This window comes from Micropterus dolomieu, linkage group LG13, assembly GCF_021292245.1.
Source record: "Micropterus dolomieu isolate WLL.071019.BEF.003 ecotype Adirondacks linkage group LG13, ASM2129224v1, whole genome shotgun sequence".
NCBI lineage: Eukaryota > Metazoa > Chordata > Actinopteri > Centrarchiformes > Centrarchidae > Micropterus > Micropterus dolomieu.
In genome coordinates this window covers 6,876,230-6,892,879 of record NC_060162.1, presented here as the reverse complement: position 1 = coordinate 6,892,879, position 16,650 = coordinate 6,876,230, and the positions used below count along the sequence as shown (strand labels likewise).

At 39.4% G+C, this 16,650-nt stretch overlaps 2 protein-coding genes across 5 annotated transcripts; one reads left to right on the top strand and one right to left on the bottom strand.

Annotated features, from left to right (window-relative positions):
- The first annotated feature begins 1,047 nt into the window (after nucleotides 1–1,047).
- Nucleotides 1,048–9,264, top strand: ankra2 (ankyrin repeat, family A (RFXANK-like), 2). Its single transcript, XM_046066507.1, has 9 exons — nucleotides 1,048–1,174; nucleotides 1,470–1,819; nucleotides 1,964–2,122; nucleotides 6,762–6,827; nucleotides 7,132–7,229; nucleotides 7,327–7,452; nucleotides 7,636–7,702; nucleotides 7,825–7,905; nucleotides 8,161–9,264. The coding sequence occupies exons 2-9, from the start codon at nucleotides 1,525–1,527 to the stop codon at nucleotides 8,214–8,216; spliced, it is 948 nt and encodes a 315-aa protein (XP_045922463.1). The 5' UTR covers nucleotides 1,048–1,174; nucleotides 1,470–1,524; the 3' UTR covers nucleotides 8,217–9,264.
- A 782-nt stretch (nucleotides 9,265–10,046) lies between these two features.
- Nucleotides 10,047–16,141, bottom strand: btf3 (basic transcription factor 3). Of its 4 annotated transcripts, none has more exons than XM_046066512.1 (6): nucleotides 16,117–16,141; nucleotides 13,537–13,605; nucleotides 12,061–12,174; nucleotides 11,770–11,971; nucleotides 11,541–11,597; nucleotides 10,047–10,602 (listed from the first exon to the last, which is right to left on the bottom strand). In XM_046066512.1, exons 2-6 carry the CDS (start codon nucleotides 13,603–13,605, stop codon nucleotides 10,556–10,558), a joined length of 489 nt encoding a protein of 162 aa, XP_045922468.1. In that variant the 5' UTR covers nucleotides 16,117–16,141; the 3' UTR covers nucleotides 10,047–10,555. The 4 variants fall into 4 exon arrangements, with proteins under 4 accessions (XP_045922468.1, XP_045922465.1, XP_045922466.1 ...); XM_046066509.1 differs by lacking the exon at nucleotides 16,117–16,141 and adding an exon at nucleotides 15,349–15,437; XM_046066510.1 differs by lacking the exon at nucleotides 16,117–16,141 and adding an exon at nucleotides 15,286–15,414.
- Between the last annotated feature and the right edge of the window lie 509 nt (nucleotides 16,142–16,650).

Genomic DNA, 16,650 nt, shown 5'->3' with positions numbered 1-16,650 from the left:
AGTCAAAACAAAGAAAGTCAATAAACCTCACACTGTAAAACAAAAGAATTTAGATGTTTTGTTTACTGAAAGAAACATGAATTGTATACATACAGCACAGTGAGGAATGGTGAAACACTCACCACTCAATTCACAACAAATAAAAAAAGAAAACTAATGCCATGTTTATGCTTTTCGATGGGCGGATTTGACACATTCCGAGGAAAGATTTCCTGTAACCTTTAAATCAGATTAATATGTTGAAACTTTGAGTGAAGATAATTACCACTGCTGGAACAAATTTGTAATTCCCCGTCATTAATGTGGTAAACTGATCTAAAAGATTATCAAACAAGCTCAAATCGTTCTACTTTGTCTACTTTTCTTATGTAAGCCCCTTCTCTAGGATAAAGTGTCATCATTTGATTATTAGGACCATCTGCCCAGGCGCACGGTGAGTAATCATTCCAACAGAGCCATTAGTTAGATTTAAGGGCACTGACACATATTACAGAGTTGGTCTGCCAGATAAGACTCAAAAATGGTGGATTGGAGCCTATATTGAAATCACTTAATGATCTATATGACTTCATGCGATATTTGTTGAAATTATCAAATGATGATTAATGATGATTGAAACTTAATTGTGTTAATATATCTCTTCCTTTTCATTTGTGTCTGTTTAATCTTTGTCATCTTGAAACGATCCCGGCGACTTCACGTCCAACATTCATGTTGGCCATAGGCAGCGTTGTCCTCAAACACAAAACCTGAGTAATTTAATCTTTTACATGTTAGATAGTGAACTATAAAAAACTGAATATATATACATATCAATTGACAGCATCTTTGAATTTAAAATGGATTAAATGGCTTAATTTACATTGTGGACATATCGTGAGAATAAATAGACACTAACGTTACACTATGGGACAGATTTGCACTAACTCAGACAACTCAGTCTGTTACAGAATGGACAATGTTTTGAATGGCAATGCTTTCAGTGGTCGCTGTTATTTTGGAACAGGGAAACTGTTTCATCCAGTTGGTGGCGGTAATGCAACATGTTTTGGATGTCAACAACGTCATTAAAACTCAAAGAAGAAGAAGTGGATGCAGCGCATGCGCGAATCTATCAAAACACTGAAAGAAGGGTGACCGCTCGGGATGTTCACGTAAAACAATGCCTTATCGAGTAAGAAATATATTTCAAACTTTTAAAAATAGCCTTTTATGACGTCTACGCTTAATGTGTTTCCATGTTCAAACGTATTTGCCACCGTTAGTTGGTGACTAGAGGAAGCTTACGAGAACAAAAGCTAGCATGCTAAACGTTAGCTAACAGCCAGTGGTTAGTATTCAACATAGCGACCTGCAGAATTTAGATTAGCATCGCCAGCCAAAGCTTAGTAACATTAACGTTATACGTAATGTGAGCTGAAACGAAATACCGGTTTGTGTGTTCATTATATATTGTCTCCACATTTCAGGCGTTCTGTGGCTTCAGTTTAACCTTAGTGTGAGTGCTCAGTGAGTGATCAGAGGATGGACTGCGTGTCAGCCTCAGATGGGACAGCAGAGTGTCCTCTGGCTTCTGAGGACATGGAGGGGATCTGTGTAATGCCGGATTTGAGTGCCATCAAGACTGAACAGTCAATGGGCGCAAGCCCGGATGACACGGGCACCCAAAATGTGGCCATGGGCATCAAGTTCATCCTGCCCAACCGCTTTGACATGAATGTTTGTTCAAGATTTGTCAAGTCGCTCAACGAGGAGGACAGCAAGAACATCCAGGATCAGGTCAACTCTGACCTGGAGGTGGCTTCTGTTTTATTCAAAGGTAAGTGCCCTGTTCATTAGTCTCTAAAGTTACAGGAACTTGACATGGAGTTTACATTTTAAGTTTGTAATCTTGTGAAATGTGTGATGTACGAGGCTGTAACGAATGCTTACTTACATGCAAAATGTTTTCCTTCTCTTTCAGCTGAGTGCAATATCCAGACCTCACCTTCACCGGGTATACAAGTGCGTCATGTTTACACGCCATCCACCACCAAACATTTCTCTCCCATCAAACAGTCCACCACACTCACCAATAAACACCGTGGGAACGAGGTTTCTTCCACACCTCTTTTGGTGCATTGTAAGTACCACAGTTGTTTTAAAGAGAAGATTCTGCATCTTTAATGTGCACGTCCAGCCAGGGTTGATGGTAAATGTAGTCAATTGAAACAGTATGTGCTACAAATATTAGGTGCGTTTGACTTAATGCGGCGCTGCATACAGCTGACTTAACGTGATGCATGCTGGAGTTAAAACAAGGCATGCTGGTTAGAAATTGTGACCGACTTTCACTGGCGCTGCAAAACGTCACCGTGTCAAATGACATTAATGCCGCGTTCGAGACCGGTCGGAACTGGGACATTTCCCAGTTGAAACTTCCGACATCAAAGCGTTCCAGGTGCATGGTGGTGCATGACGCAGAAAGTGAACGAAAACCAGGGCTGACCATGACAGTCAGTGTACACACAGTTGCACCCTCAGCAGTGTTTTAGGTGTTAATTAAAAGGATGGCAGTTTAACTGCAACAACTGACATAAATAGCCGATAGCCTACTTTACTAGTCCTGTGTACCCCTACATCAGTTGGTAACCCTCAAGTCAGTCAATGTTGTAGGTTATACTTCCTAATGTTTTGGCATTTTTAACAATAACTTTTATACAGAGATGATGACTTTATGAGATTCTTTACTGTAGCCAGCTACCTAATAGGCCTAACATATTTCTACATCAATGTACATGCAGAACAGGTTTTACTATATGATGTATGTATTAGTTTAATTTAAATACATGCAAATATACTTTTTGTTGCCTTTTAGTTTATGGTTTACCATTTACAATGTGTGCATCCATGGGCGCTGACATTGTTTTGTGACGTAATTCAGCTGCTACTCGTGAAGTGGGGGTACATAAAGGTGAAACTTTTGCATGATATGCTAATTTTTCGAGTTTCAACTGTATTTTTCGCTCCGAGTTCACAAGCAGGAAATCCGACTTCAGGTGGCGTTCCAGGGTAGTTTTTCTAGTTGGAGGATGGAAATTTCCCAGTTCCGAGTTGCCTGGAACGCAGCATAAAACCTCACGGGAGCAAGGTGGCTTTTCCCCGACTGCACCAAGTTGGAACCACACTATTGCCTGGTCTCGCGATATTTTTCTTTGCAAGTTCCGTGAGATCAGTCATTGATCTCAGCTCACAGTAAGCTGCTGCAGGTAGAATGTGTCCGACTTGACAGCGCCCTTTTTATACCCCGCCCCTGCACAGCAGGGGTTGTAGCCAATTATGTGGTCTGGTCGCTGCCACACCGACCACTGGTCGCTACCAGTAGGGGCGCTAAAGATAGTGGTCGATGCCACACAGACCACTGGTTGCTGCCTTGCTGCCAGGCTGCCACACCAACCACTGGTCGCTACCACAGTCTCTAAGGGAAGGCTCCTTTCTGTTCCTTGTCACACAAACTGTGGCTATATTAAAAAAGGTCAGTTTCAAGTTTTTATACAGTCTATGGTTCCAAAGTAGACCTAAAGTGACCTTAGATCATTTAAATTATCTCAAGTGGCAGATGATACAATTTTTTGTCTATTTTTTGTCTAATTTTCTACTGTATCAGGCTTAAGAATGAACTGAATCTGTTTATTAGGCTACCACTTAAGGAATGTGAACTATCAGAAGTTAATGGTATCCCTGTGAAGAACCCAGTTACATACCTGGGTGTGATAAGAATGACAAACTCTGCAACCTAAACTTCAGCCCTATGATTAAACAAATAATGAAAAAGGTTCAACATGTGGTGGATGAGGCATCTTTCACTGAATGGTAGAGTTCTACTATCTTATACTGAGGGAATATCCATATCTATGTATCCTTATCACTGGAAATGCCTACTGAAATATACAAAGAATTAGATAAGATCTTATTTAATTTCATTTGGAGGAACAAATGTCATTATTTAGGGAAAGATACCCTATGCAACATAAAAAATTGAGGTCTGGAGGTTATAAGTTTTGTAATCTTAAACAATACTTTACAAAGTTAAATGGCTAACTAAGTTGATAAAAAGGCCTGAAAATGAATAGATAGTATTTTATGCGCATGGTTGCCGTTATTCAATTCAAAAACACCAAAGTATGAAGAAGACAACGCGAACCAGACTTAATCTTTTAATTTGGCGAGAGAGGGCATGAGACGAGGCTCCACAGTCTTGGGTTGCTGCCACACAGACCACTGCTGCCATACTGGTCGGTGTGGTCGCTGCCACTAGGGGCGCTAAAGACGGTGGTCGCTGCCACACTGACCACTGGTTGCAGTTGGTTGGTTGTATCTACTATGTAATACATCTTTATCATAATTCTTTGTTAAATATACTATGTTATCGATTATGCCTACTCTTATTGTTGCACTATATATTGCGGTTTGTGTGGTTATAGCCTATGTACAGTAACAAATATATCTAGATCATAATACTTTGTTAAATATAGCCTACTAATTTTTCATTAACTATATTCTTATTGTTAAAATCAGTCTAGCTTGGATTCAACCAACAAGTGGTCACCACACTTTCCTTCACAGGTGATAACACTGGCCTCCTTCTTGTAGGCAAGAACCAAAGATAGAGATTTATTACTGCAGGTTAACCACACAAACTGCAATATACAGTGCACCAATAAGAATATAGGCATAATCGATAATATTGTAGGCTATATTTATCAAAGTATTGTGATCTAGATAGATGTCCATAATATTTTAACAAAGAATTATGATAAAGATGTATTACAGTAGATATAACCAACTGCAACCAGTGGTCAGTGTGGCAGCGACCACTGTCTTTAGCGCCCCAAGTGGCAGCGACCACACCGACCAGTGTGGCAGCAGTGTGGAGCCTCATCTCATGCCCACACACACAAACACACACACGGCAGTCCACTACTTGCCCCAGATGTCTGCGATATTGCAAAAAAGTTTGAGTTTCAATAGCGTGAAAAATTCCACCAAAGACTATTGCTCAAGGAGAAACGCAATTTCGCCCTTTATGATAGGTATAATATTTAAGTGTTATTATTTTATTATTATTTTACACTGATGGCCGCCGGCACACAGTAGCAAGCATATTATCATACGAACCTGTTTGTTCAAAACTGTGAGCACGATAGTGGCTGATGGTGGAGAAGTGCAGCCGTCCTGTCAGTCATGCGGTGTGCAGCGTAAGGTAGTTTATTAGGAAAGTATGCTCATTTAAGTCTGTTTATCTTTTTAATGTAAATAATAAGCGGATTTGTTCAAGTTCATTCTTAAGCCTGATACAGTAGAAAATTCCTCAACACATATAATTGTTTTGATCCATATCTCCCTATTAGACAAAAAAAAAATTGTACCATCTGCCAGTTGAGATAATTTAAATGATCTAAGGTCACTTTAGGTCTACTTTGGAACCATAGACTGTATAAAAACTTGAAACTGACCCTTTTTTTAATGTGTACAGCCACAGTTTGTGTAACAAGGAACAGAAAGGAGCTTTCCCTTAGAGACTGTGGCAGCGACCAGTGGTCGGTGTGGCAGCGACCAGACCACAGAATTGGCTACAACCCCCTCTCCCCCTGCAGTCACCTGCAGCTCACGTTAGACTATCAAGTCAGCGAAAGTCAGCCACCGTCATCTTGAACGCACCTATTGACTGTGAAAGCAGAGTTCTTCTGCTCTGCCTACATGTACCAGGATGCATTGTACTAGGGATGCACCAAAATGAAAATTCTTGGCCGAATACCGAACCGAAGTGCATTCACATTTTATCCACTTATTTTGCCTTTTTTTAACCATTGCATAAAGTAAATAGTCAAAATGTGCTTTTTACTCAGTGTTTCTCACAGGATTTGGAGAGACTATGGTGGATGGGTCTGAGGCCCAAGAGGGCCTGGTAAAGTAAATAACGTGTTCATTTACTTTTAATGTACACATGTAATATGTTTTATACTTTCTGTGAATATAATACAATTATTCTTATTTACATCCTGTATAGATCTTATTTTGAAAACCGGACGTTGTCTTGTGTATCCTCCCGCTAAATTCATCAAGCCAGTTTGATAAATAATGTTGTATGTGGTTCTCATATCGCGTAACATGAAGACTTCATAGCCTCTCTTCAGGTAGGACACTCATACTGCAACACTTGTTTTTGTAAAGACAGAAAATGACAGGATAGAATCTCTAACCTGCCTGTCAGCGCGCACTGGTCCGTTTCAGTGGATTTACCATAAAGGCTTGAATACGTCTGCACTCCAAATTTAGTTGCGTCTAACTTAATCGCCTTCTCATAAACGAGTGACAGAAACACTCAAAGCAGGTCAGACCGTTTGTTGCCTTTTCTAAGAAGTCAGCCACAGATGGAGTGAATGTGCTAGGAGACAATTCAGCATAACAGTGTCTGCAAACAACGATTTTTCCGTCTTTCTCGGACACTTTCGGTAAAATTTATTTGGTCTTTAGACGTAAAGAACTGTCACGTAAGACACGTAAGCTGAAGTAGTCTGTAGTTCTTCTGTGACCCCAAATGCGTCACTGTCACGTCAAATGAAAGTTCTTTCTCATGCAATTTAGCACGCACTGAGGAATTTATTGCTTCGATTGACTGCATTTACCATCAACACTGATTATTATCCTTATTAAATGTTTCTGACATGAATCCAGCCAAAATGTTAATCAATGTATGCATGCTCTTCTCTCTTTCTCAGCTTTGTCCATTCATCAGCTTGCAGCCCAAGGTGAAATGGTGTTTCTGGCCAGCAGGATTGAACAAGGTATGCAGCCCATCGGAGTTCTCAAGCTGGTACAGTTTGTCGTAGTCGTGCAGTGGTGAAATGATCTAAAACAACACTCATAACCACTGGTGTTTAGGGGCTGCAACTAACATTTATATTTATTATAGATTAGTCTAAGGTGATGTCTTCAAATGTCTTGTATTGTCAGAACAACAATCCAAAAACAAAAGATACGGAGTTTAACAAGACCCGGCAAAGGATAAGTTGGTATAAATGATGGATGGTGATGAAAACATGTAGGGATCATTGTTTTTTAAAAATCTTTTATGTATTATTTTAATAGAAACTGTGATCAATCTCCAAGATGAGGAAGGCTTTACCCCCCTGATGTGGGCAGCTGCACACGGACAAATTGCTGTCGTCGAGTTTCTGCTCCAAAATGTATGGAAAAATGAACAGATCTTGTGGTTTTATTATATTAGAGCATGCCCTCTTTATTTATTTACTAGTGGTCATTCTATATCATTCTTTGCTGTAGGGAGCTGACCCCAACCTCCTGGCCAAAGGGAGGGAAAGTGCATTGTCCTTGGCCTGCAGTAAGGGATACACTGATATTGTAAAGATGCTCATTGACTGTGGCGTTGATGTAAATGAATATGACTGGGTAAGAATATTATCACATGTTCACTGGACCTGGTTCAATATAATATGACAACAGAAATTATATGATATAACAGAGATCTTTAACTCATTTTGTGCAGGGGGTTTAATGTTGTTCTATCAAATGAAGCCCTGTGGAGGCGTCAGTCTATTTGCCCTGTTGTGATGTTCCTTCTGTGGGTTTCAGAATGGAGGAGCCCCTCTGCTGTACGCTGTCCATGGGAACCACGTGCGCTGTGTCGAAATCTTGTTAGGTAAGGACAAATCTTTGTGGTCAGAAATATCCATCCGTATTAATATTTGTTAAAGGATAAACATAGCAGGTCTTATGCCCAACATCAAATGTACAATAATTAAGTTTTGGTATGTTTTCCAGAGAGTGGTGCTGATCCTACCACTGAGTCAGATTCTGGATTCAATGCAATGGACATGGCTGTGGCTATGGGTCACCGGAATGGTATGTGTCAATTAAACACATAGTTTGAGTCTACATGTAAGGCTATAAAACATGTAGGTGCACACAGGCTGAGAAACACATGCTTCCAGGAGAGTAAAAGCAAGCTCCGAATAATAGTCATTTTTCCTGCCAACTCTCCCTTCTGAGTGAGAAGGATTGCCAACTGGGAAAGTAAATATTTGGAGTAGTATTCACTAGTAATTCACATGACACACAGCTCTGATTAACAAACTCCGGGTATGTTTCTCTGTTTAGTTCAACAGGTGATGGAAGCACACTTACTGAAGTTACTGATGGGAATCAGAGAATGAACTGTCACACTTGAGAACGAAAACCAAAGGGACAGCGCTGAGCTTTGGACAATCACGTAGTACGCCCAGGCTGTCGGCTAACAGGAATATTTTGTTCCATTAAGTGACAGTTCAAAAGCTTTGTATCATACCAACATTATTTTGTTGTCATGATGCACATGAACGTTTGTGCTGTGTGGATTTTCAATTTTAACCGTCTTTCAAGCTGTTTACTGTGCACTTTTTCCACAATGACTGTGGAGTTGCAAATCAGCTCCTCATAGACTGACAGATGTAAAGTTGAGTTCTTCACTACAACCCAGCATGGGCTGCACACCACCTGTAGTTTATGCTGCCATATGTGCAGTGCAGGATTGATTTTGCTAAGCATGGTTGTTTTGTTTGTGGTCTTTTAATATCGTATATTGCGTTACATGCCACCACTGGCTCTTCCTTCCTTTTCCTGTTATAGCAAGTGTTATTTTTTTTTTCAAACTAACTTATTCAACATAATAACCCGTTTTAAGAGTAAAAGGATAATTATGTAATATGTTGAATTGTCACATGTTCATACTGTCTGGTCTTCATAGTGAGCACATTTCTAAGGCTCATTTTGCTACTTTGAAGGCTACAGTGGGTAGATTGCACATGGTACAAATTGTGTGCTTTGAGACTGCCAAGCTGTTTGATCCTGAAGATGTTTGTGTTGGTTTTACTGAGTTTATTTATCTGAATAATTTAGACATTGTGTCGTAATGTGAAATAATGCACATATCGATGTAAGTCTGTCTGTAGTGTGATACTAATGTTACTGATGTGTTGTGAATGTTAAGACCTCACGCCTCATTCAAATGTCTCAAGGTAATTTTTGTGCCGTTTGCCACTGTTTGAGTGTTTGTATTTTATCAGTCATACTGTAAGTGGTGTATAAAGAAATAACTTGTATTGGCCGCAGTGTAATTCATCATTCTGTACAGATATATCTGATTGCATGTCAAAAAGGTCAAACAACTGTTTATAGTCACTGAAATGAAGCTGTTATTTAATTAAAAGATCTTTTTAAAGAGTGTTCAACAGAGTCACAGTCACGGGGAGAATACACACTTGTTTAACAGCTGTTAGTACTGTAGATGGGGCAGGAGTGAAGTCTGGATGACAATGTAAAGCTATAGGATTATAATATTATGAGCTAACATTCTTAACTATTCTTAACTAACAACGATGATTCTGTGCTGCAGTGATGATTGTGCACCAAAGAACTTCAGCTATATGGAGTTTAGTAAAATTAGATAATCAGGAATATAGATAAAGTGTATATATATATTTTTTTTTTAGCTCCGGTCATTCTGAGAAGTTATTTCCATAATATTTTATTGCAAAAATACTTTTGATCCTAGCAGTTTTTATTTCACAATGTCCTTTCCGAAAGACTAATGAAGACTGTCAACAACTTCACTGGTTCTGCCCTGTGTGTCTTCATTAGCAGACAAGGACTTGCTGGAATGAGTTATGAAAAGCAGTATGACAACATTTTTGAACATACTGAACCTTACATCAGAAGTCAACTGATCACTGAAGTTATTACAATTCATCCTCTGGAGACTATGAATGTCCGCTCCAAATTGCATGGCAATCTAATAGTTATTGAGCTATGTCAGTCTGGACTGAAAAACATGTCATCCCTAAAATATATTATTTATGGTTATACATTTAGTCTCTTTTCCCCCAATGATTGTCAGTGTCTAATTTATTTGTATCTACCATTATACTGTACCTGAAGATACATTTCCCATCTTATAAGAGCTATAGCGATAAATCCTTCACCTCGTAATGCAGAAAAAAAGATAAAGCTGAACTTTTGGCTATTTATTGACAGTAGCAAAGGTTTTATTCCAGATATGGTGGTTTGAGTGAGGCCACAAAGAATTAAGGTTCAGTAACATGGGAGGACACAGATGTACAGCAGGAGCCTTGAACACAACATTTTACACACAATCTCGCACTCTTAACTTGACATACAGACCACAAAGCACAACAAGCATTTGGAGAGTCTGGTGGAACAGAAGAGGTGGAATGTACTAAAATACCTTTCCCTTAAATACTGCTACCCCTGGTGTTTTTTAATACTTTAGAGTACTATTCTAGAAAATTACTCAAAAATAATTCACTTAGAAGTATGCAAATATTTCGTTCAGGTGTTGCACATATTACAGAATGCTCACAGCCAAAAGCTGACAGATAATCCATCTTCTCAGGTACTCTTAACTTTTAGCTTTCCACCTCACGAAATAGACAGAAAACGATCTTGTGCCCCACATGGTCCTGTCAAGCTTTTGACACTCCGGGGAGTCCAATTTCCTCTAGTTAGCCTCATCCTTGGATGCTTCGTCGAAATTTTCCACCAGATCTGAAACAACAAAAGATTCAGTGGTAACGTGATTGAGTAGAGGGCCATCTGCAACAAATGACTCAGAGGTGCCGCAGCACTATTCAGGAAAAGCATGTTTATCTGAAACATAATAGGTGTAATGCTATCCCAATTCTTCCAATGCTCAGGTTTCCCACTCATATATAGACTGCAATATGCTCGACATATGAGGCCCTCACAACTACTGAAAGCAGCTGTGAAAATTATGGCGTATAAAGCATCAAAAAGTTGGCCTCAATTACTCCATGAAATGTGAGAAATCTGCCTTTCTAAGTTTTGGCTCAAAGGATCAAGAGTTAAAATGGAAATGATCCAAAAGGTCTCAGTAAACATGTTCCTTCAGTGGGAGAAAAAAAAAGGAAACTTAACTCCAATAACAACATGATGGCAATGGCTGTTAACCCTGTGCCATCAGCCTTCAACTCCTCTTATTGCTGAATACATGTGTAATCGTTTGTTACATTAGTGAGAACTAAGGCTGCAGGGAGAAAAGCCCTGGGAAAAGCTGGGATTATTGTAATGGCAACCTCATGTGTTTGGACCATTTTCCTCACAAAGAAAAGCAAACTGGATCTTAAGAACTTATAAACAATGAACTTGAGATTCAAACACAAAACCCTGCATTGCACCATCATCTAAAGTCATTGATGAATCCCCTTCATATGACCCCTTTCACAAGCCAAAAGAAAACAAACCTGCCATGATTATTTAACAGAGAGAGAGAGAGAAAAAAAAACCTTGCCTGTTAATGGACAAGTGTGAAGGAGTATTTCCACATAAGACTGCAAAGGAGTTTGACGCAAGATGACCACATTTTAGTTTACTGTGGTGAAGTAATCTTTCATTTTGAATGATGGAACAGACTACTGTGCATGGACAGCTGAGTGTAATGCAAAATAAGACATTTAAGCACTCACCTGGAACTTCATCATCCTCTTCTTCTACTGTTGCAATTGGCGCTTTTCCATCTACAGCTGTGAGAACAGAAAAGATCTGTGAGAGGCTTGAAGAGCAGTTTAAATGGTCAAGTGGCCGATCCTAAAGGACCAGGCAGAATATATAGCTATGAATATACAGTGGGATCTTTGGTAAACTATGGCTTTATTCAAGATGTTTGAATATGTTTTAGTATTATAGGTTACTGACCCTGTTTTGGCAGGGCTTCAGCGAGTCTCCTGAGGCTCGTCAGGCTGTCGGCTCCCAGCTGGTTCAAGATACCCGGCAGCATCTCGGTCAGCTGCTTGGTCTCAGCGTGGCCAGTGATGGTGAAGGTGTTGGCTGCGAGGGACGCCTGCACTTTGGGGTTGTTGAAGTGGATGACTGTTCCTTGATTTGTAAACATGTTGACCTGTAATAGAACAAAGTTTTATACTGTCAACTGACAAAAGAACAGCAGACAAAAAAAAAAAAGAAAAACAGATGAAAGTTTATGCTTACCTCTTCAATACCAGAAATATTGTTGACACCAAGTTTCTTTAAGGAGAACTGGAGCTTCTTGTCATCTGCAGTTGCTGTTCTGTGTACAACCTTCTTCTTTCTGCGAGCACTACCCTGTGGGGACATTCATACAAACATATTTCTGTGTCAACCTCCAGTTCTTAATGACCGCATCTGATCTGCAACCGATGACCATTCTTAGTCTGTTTATTTTAGTTCACTCTGTGACCCACAGTACACTGTTGCCTAAAATTACTGCTGCTATGTTCACAAACTAAAGATAAAATTGCCAGTTGTCATAGAAACTACCTTCAAAAATGTGTTGCTGTAGAGCTTAAGATGCATGTAGCTGCACTGCCTCACATCAAAGCCTTATGTCACCATATCGTCTCAATTCTTATTCACACACAGTTTGTCAGGTCACCTCTTTTCAATCAGCATTTCATCTCCATCTTTTTCATTTATAAAGTTTGTACTAACTTTATGACACTGAAATTGTTTGTTTGAAACAGTGAAACTGTACTGGTTTCACTTCCTTTTAGGGCTGCAACTAACGACTATTTTGATAGCCGATTAATCTATCGATCGTTGAAACGAATAATCGACTATTCGGATTATGAATAGCAAAATTACACAATGGGTGTTATTTAGCCATCAGCTTTTAAATTAAACTTGAGGTTCTTTTAGGCATGTGCTAATTAACAGTCACGACAATAAAAGAAATACTGCTTTAAAAAAAAATACATCTTTTAATGAATGTTTCTGCTGCAGCAAAAGAAAGTTCCACTGAAATCAAGTCCTGATCTCAGCAGCTGATCTGCTGTTTAGTAATGGAGCAGTTGACACGCCAGTACTGCAACACACCGGGACAAACTGACACAATTTACAAAGAAAGGAATACCGTCATGCATTACATTTGCCGAATTTACTACGCTTTTGTAGTAGACAGCTTTTCACAACATTTATATATTTTCCCTTAACTTAACCCTCACAGAATTGATTTTTTTTAAGGGAGTTTGAGGCAGATTACCCACCGCCTCACGCATAGACAGGAGAACTGTTTTCTCTTCTTTAGAGAGTATGAAACTGTCCAATCTTGCACACTCAGCAACAACACGTTCTCCAGCTGGGAACCTCGCCATGAGCGATGCATCGTTTATGCTTGTAAAGTCAGGGCACATCTGGAATGTGAATGCGGCTGTTGTGTATCATAATTATGTGCTACTCACAGCACCATTAACAATCAATCAAATGCCGATAACGTCGTGAACAAATCGAATCGATAATTAAATTTGTTGGCAACGAATTTAATTATCGATTTTCGTCCACTACGTCAATTAGTTGTTGCACCCTGGTGCTAAACCCTGAAAACTAAGCATTTCTTAATGCATTTACAAATAGCAGAGAAGACTTGCTTTGCAGAAAATTGAGCATTTCATGTAAACATGTGATGTGTGCATTCATTTAGTCAATTACCTTTCCACCGATGCGGACTTGTTCCTGTAATTTAGCAAGTTTTTCTTGATTCATGATTGCTTCTTTCATCTGCAAAAATAAAAGCACATTACATGAGATTATGTTTGTGCCACCAGCACAGCTTTTTTCATTAAGACATTTGGGAAATTTAGCAATTAACTCATGTAATACTGCAATATTACACAAACTTTACAATTCAAAGATTAACAGCATTACAGTATTAATAAATTCTATGCTGTTATGGTATATTATTTTCTTTTGACCTTTACCTACAGTCAATATGATGAACTCTATCGAGACTGTGCAGTGTTGCAGTGTTTCATCCTAGCTGTAACTGTAATGTATGTTCAGGTGCACACAGAAATTAAAGTTTCCCTGAAAGCTTTGCAGCTCCTTAGCTAGCCTGCTATTCAGGCTTGCCTCACTTGAAGTTAGTGCATATAGTGACTAGTCCACACTGGGTGTGATCCACATGCAGATCTGACCGAGCACTGCAAACACAATCTACATTGTTGGAAAATCTAGCCCAGAAGATAAATGGATGGTGGTGTGGTGATAGACATCAGGTGAATGATCTACGGCTTTTTCTCCGGCGCTTTAGCATGACTAAGTGGTTTTGTATCTGATCACACCCTTCTGACAACATGAATTTTGAGAAAACACACACATACACACACACCTGGTGTAGCTGAAATGAGACATCCCACAAAGATAAGTCCTTCAGAACAGATTGTTTTTGTTTTTCTTCTTCATTGTGCTGCCTCTCTGGCAACTCACCTCCTCAGCAGCCACTCTGGTATAACAATAATAGCATACTGTGCTCCACCATCATCACTTCTTCATTAAGAAGAAAGGTAACTTTTTTTTCTTCTTCTATGCACGTGCACACTTAGAAGACCTTTAAGAAAACTAAGTAGAGTATAAACAACCACATATTCAGGTTTTACCAACATAACTGTAACCATCTAGGGTATGATCATGTTAGTACACATACTACATGCACACACACACACACACACACACACACACCTAAAGTCACACGTTAAACATATATTTCTAACTTTTTTAGCATGTTCTCCTTGACACGCTAGAGACAAACTAAGACTATAGAATTTAGCTATAAATTAATATCTAAAATTAAGGTCGTAATTCCGATTCAGATCTGCACGCACGGTAAATCCTACATTATCAGCTCTTATTTACATCAAGACATACGTACATTGTTGCAGTGCAGACGCAAGTTGTGTCGTAAGCGTGTAACTTACCTAAATCCTCGCACATGTAAACACACACAAGAAAGGAGCAGATGTTTTGGTGTGGGTGTGGTTTTCAAAGCGTATAACGTTACGTTGAAAATCCACTAAGGAGCTGTCAGTGTCAGTCAAATGCGTTGAGTTGTGTTTATTATCTATCGAAAGCTAATGGTTCCCCTTATTTGTAACGTTAGCTTAGTCTGTAGTGTGAACAAAAAGCGAGGACAGCAAACTAACAACAAGGCTATGGTAGACCAAACAAAATAAGGTAAAGCACCGCAGGTAGCGTCAGGTAGGGTTAAGCTAACGTTTGCTGACTAATTTAGCCAACCATTGTACAGAAGCAAGGTGTGGTTTAGAACTTGTAGGCTAACTTTAGCTAGCTTCTTAGCTAACTGGGAGATAGTGGAGTGGACGGCCTGCCTGTCACTCACAGCCACACAGCTTCAAACCCCGCCAGATTTCAGCCACCTAGTCAGTAAAGGCTTTCGTTTACCTCTTGTCGTCGGACCGGGGGAAAACAGTGCAGGGAAGAAGGTATTTAAAGCTCCGCACTGACCTGTAAACTAACAGCAGACACATGCGGGGAGCAAGATGGAAGCGAGAGAGGATGGAGGAAGTGACGTACGACAAAAAAAACGCAGTCAAGCAAGGGGGTTTTCAGCCCCGAGCACAGCTTTGCAGGAAACACTTTCACCACTTGAAACCACATGTAAAGTTTAAGATGAAAGAACAGTTTGAATTTTGGGCTGCCTCAGATTCAGAAGACATGTAGTACTTGAAATATTAATTAAATAATTAAGAATAAAGCCTTTTAAAAGCTACAGCTTCAGTGGGTGTTTTGTAGACTCTTGTAATGAACTGAGTTACAGTAGGATGAAATGAAAACAATGTATTTAACATCAAATATACAGTAATACTAAGAATATATATATATATATATATATATATTTATTTATATTAAGTAGCCTATTATACATGTAATTTTAACGGCAAAAGGTTAATTCAGTCAATCGGTTTAGGCTAACATTTATCAAACAACAAGCATGCCAGGCTACCACAAACATAATCTGTGTACTGTCATCTTCTTTCAGCTGCATCAGTGTAAAGGCCTTCCAGTGAAGCCCCGTACCTCAATTCATTGCTTTTGTCAGATTCTCCATCTTCAAGGGTGAAGTGCCTGCACATACAGGTGCACAATGTGCTGAGATACCTGCAGAGCGAACTGATGTATTTGTGTATGTTCAGTGGTCTTTTTTTCAGGTTGTTGCAATGGAGAGACAAAGATGAGGGGAACGTGATCAATTCAATGAGCAATTCTCACTACCTTGTTTGTTTGCTTGTGTTGTTTGGTGAAGGTAGCTGAGCCGGAGTCCACTGCTGATGGAATATATAGTTCAGGCTGCAACTGATAGTGCTTTCTTTAGATCTGAGGTTTTCAAAGTGGTGAGGTGGGGCTTCCCAAGGGGGCTCCAAACAGTTTCAGAGGTTTGTCTCAAGTTGAGTGGTCACAAGACATGAACATGTTAGGCACCTGTGGAGAGAGCTCAGTGAGTTTTATTATAGAACAGTGCTGATGAGGCAACATTTGCATTTTATAGTGCAGTGTTGGCATGTTGCCTATTGCATGATAATGATAATGCCCAGAGACAATTGTTTTATGATGGACACCAGTCACCAGTGTTATTACTTGTTACTGTGGAACCTTTAAAAGAAAACATGCTTTGATTTGGATGAGTTGAATTAGTGGACTTGTACTGAGTAGAAGTACATTCATGATTTATTTTACGTGGCAGAAGGAGAACGACAGTCATCATTTTTTATAAAATTTTTGTAATTTATCAGAAAAGATTTGACAAAT